This window comes from Pundamilia nyererei, unplaced genomic scaffold (genome assembly GCF_000239375.1).
Source record: "Pundamilia nyererei isolate P.nyererei 1_Seehausen unplaced genomic scaffold, PunNye1.0 scaffold00120, whole genome shotgun sequence".
NCBI lineage: Eukaryota > Metazoa > Chordata > Actinopteri > Cichliformes > Cichlidae > Pundamilia > Pundamilia nyererei.
Genome location: NW_005187521.1, coordinates 1,487,110 through 1,495,535, shown reverse-complemented (window position 1 = coordinate 1,495,535; position 8,426 = coordinate 1,487,110). Strand labels below are relative to the sequence as shown.

At 39.7% G+C, this 8,426-nt stretch overlaps 1 protein-coding gene across 1 annotated transcript in view; it reads left to right on the top strand.

Moving 5' to 3' along the window:
* The window catches only part of disc1 (DISC1 scaffold protein), a 48,713-nt gene that overhangs the window by 5,813 nt on the left and 34,474 nt on the right, over positions 1-8,426 (top strand). The window contains exons 3-6 of the mRNA XM_005742476.2: positions 580-649; positions 3,845-4,001; positions 4,574-4,670; positions 5,085-5,317. Of these exons, the coding sequence (XP_005742533.1) occupies positions 580-649; positions 3,845-4,001; positions 4,574-4,670; positions 5,085-5,317 (557 nt within the window). The remainder of the gene's footprint in view (positions 1-579; positions 650-3,844; positions 4,002-4,573; positions 4,671-5,084; positions 5,318-8,426) is intronic.

Genomic DNA, 8,426 nt, shown 5'->3' with positions numbered 1-8,426 from the left:
GACATAATTCCCCTGAAATTAAATGAAATTTAAATATAGTTTATTTGAAAATACAAAGTAATTAAATTTACAAGGAAATACTTAAAGATAGGTACACTAGAATAAGGGAATAACTGCAGGTATTTTATAGAAAAGAAGACAAATTATTCTGTAATTAATATTAAGTACTACCTAAGTACTTTTAATTAGTGTATAATTCATGCATTTTGCAAGAAATTATAAATAATTGCCTTGTGAGTATTTTACAGAAAAGCAAACAATATATTTTTTTATTTTACATTCTAAGCTTGAAAGTGATAAAAATGACCCCATATTTCATCTGATAAAAACATTTTTCAGTATTTGCTTTAGTGTTTTACATCTGATAGAATCTTTCAGGTCCTGCTCAAAAAAAGTAAAACGGTGAAGTACTGTAGTCAAGTTATTGTTAACGCCCTTTCCTCAGCTTGCTGACCCAGTATCACTTTGACCTGGCAGTCATTGCACCCACCTTTTTTCTGCATATATTGACTGTTTAAAAGGTGATGAACTCTGGAGTTACTGTTGTGTAACCTGTTCTGTCTTTTTGCTGTCTCTCAGATTGAATCCATGATGTTGAAGCTGCAGAGGCTCCAGCAGAAAGCAATTCTGGACGACGATTATGACGCAGGTAAACCAGTTTAGCCATTTCGGTTAAGGTTACAAAATAACGACTTTATGAATGATTTGATAAGATTCTATTTATCTTTTTACTATTTGTTTTTAAAAAGTAAAGTTTAATATCCCTAAACACAATAACTTAAAGTTAGAGAAAAGAGCACAGTTCAAAGTGAAAATATTCTGACTCAGTGACCAGAAAGCCACAGGAGCTTAACACGTGCTGTCCTTCTAACTCATGAGTGTGCTTGCACTCACATGTTTGGATCATTTATCACTTTGATGTCAGCTTCTTTATTAAATTTCTTGCTAATTTGCTGTTCACCATACTGAGATGACCTGTGTGAAAGAACATGTGAGAGATAAGGCACAGAGCTTTTTAGTGCTGACTGTTTCGTACATCAGTAAGCTCTTTCCATGGTTGACTTACCTTTATTTTTATTTTTTTTAACTATCCTATAATGGTAAAACTAGAAAATCTTCAATTTATGTGGCTTAAAACAGAAAGTAGCACAGTTATTATGTCGACTCAAATCAAAATAAAGGGTATTTACAGAGAAATAAGGGAAGCTTTTACAGAAAAGTTTACAGGAAGGGGTTCCCCGTGATTATTGCAACGAAAAAACAAAGCTCAAACCTAACAAATATCATTTGTACTTGTACCTGACCTAGATATTGTAAAAAAAATATAAACAATCAAACCAAAAACTGCATTTTAACCCATTTCTTTTATTTTGTGATAGAACAAATACATAAGATACATCTGCTTCTGTGGTTAACACATTTGCATTACACACAGAAGATCCCTGGTTTGATATCAGGAGACAGAAATCACTGGGAGGGTTTTGTCAGGAAAGGCATCCAGCCTAAAAACCCACCATATTAAAACCATGTGTGTCTATCTGCACGTGGTGACCCCTGTGAATAAGGGAGCAGCTTAAAAACAGGTTTAAATACCAGTGTTGGGACTAACGCGTTATTAAGTAACGCGTTACAGTAACTACGTTATTATTGTGGTAACGAGCACGGTAACTAGTTATTATGCCAAAATCAGGAACGCGTTACTCGTTACTGGGATTTAGATAGGCTCGTTATTCGTTACTTCGTGTGGCGGCATCGCGGAGCTTCCACAGATTCAGTAACATTAGCAAGTGGTGGAAGCCAGCAGGTGGATGAGGGAAAGGGGAGGCAGGAGGAGAGACCCGAAGCGGCCGCCGGTCCGAGAGTGTCAGGTGAACTGAACTTCAGGTAAGAAGTTATGACCTGCAGTCATTCTGGGTCAGATATGAACCAAGTTTAGGTGGAGTTTATTTTCGTTATTCTGACTTTTTCGTACTGCGTGCTAGCTAGCATGACGGAGTTTCTATACAGCTGGGTGGTGCTGTGATGATAACGATGTTGAACTTTATTTTGTTCATAATTTATTAGAGTTGCCAACCGTCCCGTCTGGTAGTCAGAGAAAATATTACGCGTTTCTTATTGAGGTGAAAAGGAACAGTTTGTCCCGTAATTCACCTTCAATGAAAAAGACACAAAGCTGGAGTTATTCTGTGTTTACGCTGCACAGCTGCCTCTTCTTCTTTCATTCTCCCCCCTCCCTCTCCCGTTTCTACTTCAATCATGAAACTGATCAGTGATCAGCTGATCGGCTCTCTTGTTTGTTTATCGCTCACTTTGCGCCAGAAAGAGGAAACCAGCGGATGTCGCTCTAAACAACAGCAGCACGTTTAAGCTTGATCAGCTGTTGTTAGAATTTATTTAATATTAATTTCTAGTATCAGCTGATGTTTGCTGGAGCCACAGCTGTAAACCTGCTGGTCATGATATGGTTTGGTTATCTGGTGAGAGGGAAACATGAAGATGAAACCAGGAGATGTCCTTACTGGATCATCAGAGCTGTGATGGAGAAACAGGTTTACCTTTTAGGTGACATGAATGAGTTGAAGGGAAGTTATGAACTGTTTCTGAGAGACAAATAACCCCAGGATCCTTTTTTAGGTAGCTGACAGCTGGTAACTGTGCAGGGGCGGGTCTAGCAAAGTGTTGCCAGGGGGGGCATGTAGGGCATTAACAGGGAGAGGTGGGCACAAAGAAATACTTTTCTTTCTTATTCTTATTTAAAATATCTAGCTTTTAAAAAATAATTATCTGAATCTTACAACAAACGATTGATAGATTGATGCATATATACCATCAGAACAGTGAACATCACTGTCACAACAGTGTTTGTTTTCATTCAAAGGCTTTATGATTTTTGCTATAATGGTGGGCTCTAGTCAAAACGCCCGGGCCAATTTTCTGTCCCAGTCCAGCCCTGTATGCAGCTCATCTGCAGTCTGGTGTTACCTACATCTTCCTATTCAGAAGGCAGAATTTCCGAGTTCTGAGTACAATCGAAAGCACCACGACTGCAGTTTTTGTGTTGGATGTAAAAGGCGCACATGACACTGTGACGTAGGCTAGAATCATGGCAGCAGTCAATGACGGTTCAGGCGTGGGATTTCTCTCGTGGAAATATGCACGTTATTTTTTCCTTTCTATTGGTAGGTGGCACAGTGCAGTGTGGCAAGTAAGCAAGCTAGAAGACTGGCAAAGTTATGGAAGCAACACATTAACAAGAGAAGTCTGAGTAAAACCAAAGTTACTTTCCCTAGTAACTAGTTACTTTGAAAGTAACGAGTAACTTGAAGTAACTGAGTTACTTTTGAGAGAAGTAACTAGTAATGTAACTAAGTTACTATTTTAAAGTAACTTACCCAACACTGTTAAATACACATGTTTCTGTATCCTGTAGATCTGTTCGAACGTGCTTATTATTTGGGTCAGTGTTGTATGCCTTGGCTGGTGTTCTCCTCGTCTATTCATTCTCTGACTTATACGTTTAGTTTTCTGTTTTTCCACTTACACAGTGTTGGATTAAATAGCTGATGAGATTGGTTCTGTAAATTCTGTCTGTGTATGTCGTGCTTGCCATCTTTTAATTTAGCTATGAACCCGCCAGACTGGGATAATTCTAGTTTTATGTGTTTACAGAGCCAAGAAATGCAGATTTTTATTCAGGATTCATAAATACAGCAAGGTCAGAAATGTGCTCCCTTTAAATGACTTCTAGTAAAGGGCTAGAACACAACACCACTTGCTGATAACTGGACTCCTCTAGCTGATGTTTTCTGCATGTTATTCAGCATGTGTGTATGTGTGTTCACAGCTGAGCGCTTTGGGAAAAAGTTAGAGGAGCTGTCTAAGGAACGAAGCACTCTGAAGCTGGGTTTACCCTCCCAACAGCCCAGCGTGGCGTTGCTCCTGGAGAGGCTCCGACAGGCGGTGGACAGCGCCCTCCAGAGGGCAGACTGCAGTCAGTACAGGTCAGTGCTGAAACACTGAAACACTATATTTAAAACGTTAACTGCATACAATATATAAGGGGAATATAATATGAAATGTGGTTACACTGAAAATTACTTTTCCTGTTTTGTTTAGGACCTCGTTTTATATTGTGTGTCACTTAAATAAAAACAGATCTACTTTTATAGCAATAAACTCCCTTTGTTCAGGACATAATGGGGTTTATTTGAGTTCATAAGCTCATTCTCTCTCTTTTGTTGCAATATTATAGCACAGATCAAAGAGGGGGAGCTCTCCAAAATAGCTCTTGTGACAGGAAGGAAATCAGGTGGGGCCTCTTCAGAGAGTATCCCGAACAAATATAAGCAAAAGGATTTTAGGTCACCTCTGATAAACAGCAGATTTTCCACTGTCACAGAGGTATTTGATGAGAATCTGTGGGAAAAAGTGATTACACACAACCATACTGTATATTACCCATCTGCAGCTCTCTTTAGCTTTGACTTACAGAGATTAAAAGCAACATTAAATGTGGATTAACCTCCTGAAAATGTTAATCAAAGCTGTTAAAAATGATGTCATTTTGTGGCAGGGAGTGTGCAGAGCCTGTTGCAGGGGAGCAATCCGACTCATCACAGGGTCCACTGCAACGAAGAGAACGTCTGATACGAGAGAGACGGCTTGTCGAGGTAAATTCGGCTCATGTCGTTCCGCTTTGTACGTCAGGCTGGTCTGAGTTACTGCTCCTCTGAGAATTTAATAAAACAGCTTCTTTCCTTGCTCACAAAAGTGAATGAAATTTGTAAAATATGCATAGCTGTCAGCAGTATTTACACTGACAGTGAATGAGTGTGAACAAGATTAATTAATCTCACTGCTACTTTAATATCAAACAAACTATTGATTAACAATTCTGATAAAAGCTAATAACTCACCAGTCAAGTTTCATTCAGTTTCAGATTAGGTGTTTGAATTTTTCATTCAATCTGCTGGCTTAAAAAACTGAAGGACTACTTCACTGTTGCTGATTACCTTCATAGAAACTATGTTATTTCTAACATACATGTAAAATGAATGAAATGAACATTGCTCCACCTCTGCAGGAGGAGATCGCAGAGCTGCAGCAGAGACTGGTGGAGCTGAAGGACCGTAGCCGGTGTCTGGAGCAGCAGATCCAGCAGGAAGAGCAACAGGTGGAGGCTGAGGAGCTGGAGGCCTCCGTGCTGAGGAGCTGCAGCACGGCTCAGCTTCGCGACATGAGCCGAACCCTCCAGGACCTCGTCGCTTCTGAAAATCGCACACAAATCTCAGTCTCTCGTCCTCCCTCCATGCTCAGGTCAGCGCCATATATGTGATGATTTGCTTGCTTAAATGTCACATTTGTGACACGAAAGGCTGTGTTTGCATGAGCCGAAAAAATAGGAAGTGGAAAAAGTGCAAGTGGAAAAATAGAGAACTAAACAGTTGTGTCTTTTTGAGCATAGTTAATAATAATGCTTTCATCTTGTTTGAGTGGTTGCATGAAATAATTAAACATTTAGAGCCTCCTTTAGCCTCCTTTACAAAGCTGCAGGTAATGAATGAATGAAACATGCTGTTCCCAGGAACAGAAATTTACAAATGAGGATAAAATGATTATTATTTATTATATATGCGCAATGACATGCTTTAACTCTGTATTCCTCAAAGCTTACAAAAACCAAGAGTTATCCTCCAATTTACACACAGTATATAAATCTTCTCTGCCTCTAAAAAAGCACTGAGAAAGACTGGAACGAGAACTAGTCGGAGATGAGTCTAAAGAGCCCAGAACAACTGCCACGCTGAAATGTGCTAAGAACAACCTGGGGAAAGATTGTTCATACTGGAAGTGCATCATTTGGTGAGATGAGATGAAACTAGAGCTCTTTGGTCACAGACAGATGGGAGAGGCGTATAACCCAAACAGCACCGTCCCCACAGTGAAGCACAGTGGTGGGAGTGTTATGATGTGGGAATGATTCAACGTTTCTGGAACTGTAATCTCCTCAAAAACACTTCATCACTAGTAATTCTGTCCTCATCTGTATTTAGGGAAAAACTTCAAACGAGGGAATCAAAGCCTTCACTGCAGATCTTTGGATGTATTAAAGGCGTTTTGCTCTCCAGGATCTGCTTCTGCTAGCGAGCAGAATAGTTAAGAAAATGTGCAAATGTATGTGAAAAATGGAAATTGAGGTCTTGAGCATTGAGAAAACATTTTCACACCTTTTGAATTTTGCACGTCGGTATTACAGTTTCTCCTGTCGGTCGTTGGACTCTCAGTTTGATTGGTCGAGCCGGATCTAACACCTAAACTGTGAAAAGTGTCCGCTGATTGGGCCTTTGCATGCATAACCTTTACTCAGAACTAGTTTGAAGGTAACATAATTTGTGTTGTTGTGTTAATTTGATGTATTTCTACTTACATATTTATATACAATAGAGGAATCGGCACAGCGTATGTCAGGAATGAGGAAAACAAGCCCTGAAGCTGACAAATTGCCAAACATCACAGCATCCTCCATGACAGCTATTTGTTTATCCACTTTATGATGGTTTCCTCCTCTGACAGCAGGAGGACTGGAGTTTTAAACATAATTCTTCACTGTAAATTTAGAAGAAGTATTTTTGTTACCTGATGCCAGCTTAATAGACAGGTAACGTTTATCCAGTGCAGTCAAAAGGTTTTGTATTCTTTCATTTTTCATAAAAACTCCAGGAGGTGCATCTCCTTATTTAATCTTACTCAAAATGTGCAGTAGAAGCCAGATTTGTATTTAATATTACTTTACTGAAAATATCAATTAATTTGGGCAAAATTAGCCACAGTAATGATAATTTAACCTTGTGCAAGATCTTGGTGTGGTTACTATGCATAAAGCATTTGTTTAGTACAAGTCTGTCAGATGTGCTCACTTCTTATGCAGTGGTCAGTATTTGTATTTGTGCAATACCTGGAACGGCCAGGTGGGGCTGCTATAGAGCTGCAAATGCTGGTGACCATGCAACAGTTTGTCCATAGGGTTTTTTTTCTCTTTCCCCATGTTACATACATTTAATTAGCCCATTTTGAAGTTGATGTGTCAGCGGCGATCTGCTGTTTCTAAGTCATCGCCTCTCAGCTTCATCCATCCTTAGACAAAGCGGCACTTTGAATAAATCTTTCAGCAGAATTGTCAAAATCACACCATCACGTTTCAACCAAATCAACACCTCCAGTAACAGCACAGAAGACACCTAGCCTTGCATTTACATGAATCATTACCCTTTTTATCAGCTTACAGGCAAAATTGCTCACTTTGTTCGGTGATCGACAGGTCTGCCCATGCAGCACTGGATGCCTATTGTTCCTGGAGAGGTTCAGCTCATGTATTTCAGGTCTTTATAAACAAAAGCCACTGACAAATGGATGTAATGTAAAGCAGTTTGCAGCCCTTTAGGAGTAACTTGTTTCTTAGATTCAGAGAGGACAGCTAGTTTCTTATCCCACGTGCCTTCAGTCTTCTTCTCTCACACCTGCTTGAACCTGCTTTGAATTTTAATGGCTTTTTTCTTAGATGCTAACGATCACTTTGCATCATATCCTCTGAAGTTAATAGCTTGCAAGGGAGCACTGTGGAAAGCCTCTCCGTCTTGCCACTCGTTAGAAAGACATGTAAATTGTACTTATCGCCTTCTTGGCGGTGTGACCCACCACCACTGGCATAATTTGATATCTGGCTTATTCTCACCCCGGCTGAAACGCATTTATTCTCGTTGCTGATTGAAATTGCGACCTCAGATTGGATATTCAGCTGCACATCTGTGGGTGGCTTGCCACGGGTCACCGTGATGATTGTGTTGCAGTCGCCCCTTTTCCAAACAACACAGGATATTTCTGTCTCGTATTAGGTTTTTTTCCACACGAATACTGAATTAAAGAAATCCACTCGGCGCTATAAGACTGATGTTCAGAGACAACATTTAACTCTGACTCACTCTGAGCATCAGCTTGAATAACATGGAGTGGACATAATGATTTTTGTGAGACAATTGGGACTGTCTCAAGGTGACTGTACTGTGCATAATGGATTTTATGCTCATTTTTCTCCATCTTGTAATTGATTTAGATCTGTCACCAAGTAGTGTGACCTTAATGGGTTGTCCTGTTTTCCCTTATTGTCTGAAATATTGGGCTAGAGTTGAATCCAACAGGCCAGTTAAAGAAAACACAAATATTGAGCCATATTTTACAATGGAAGGTGTTTTTCAGGTTCAGTCTTCTCTTTATTTTGATGTAGTTTATTTCAGGTCAGTATTCCAAAAAGGGGCACACTCGCTCACAGCGTTTCTCTTTCTTACGCTAAAGTAAGCCACCCAGATGCAGGCTCAAGCTTCACTGGTTACAGCATTTGATTCCAAATGCAAAATTTAAAGCTCGTGTC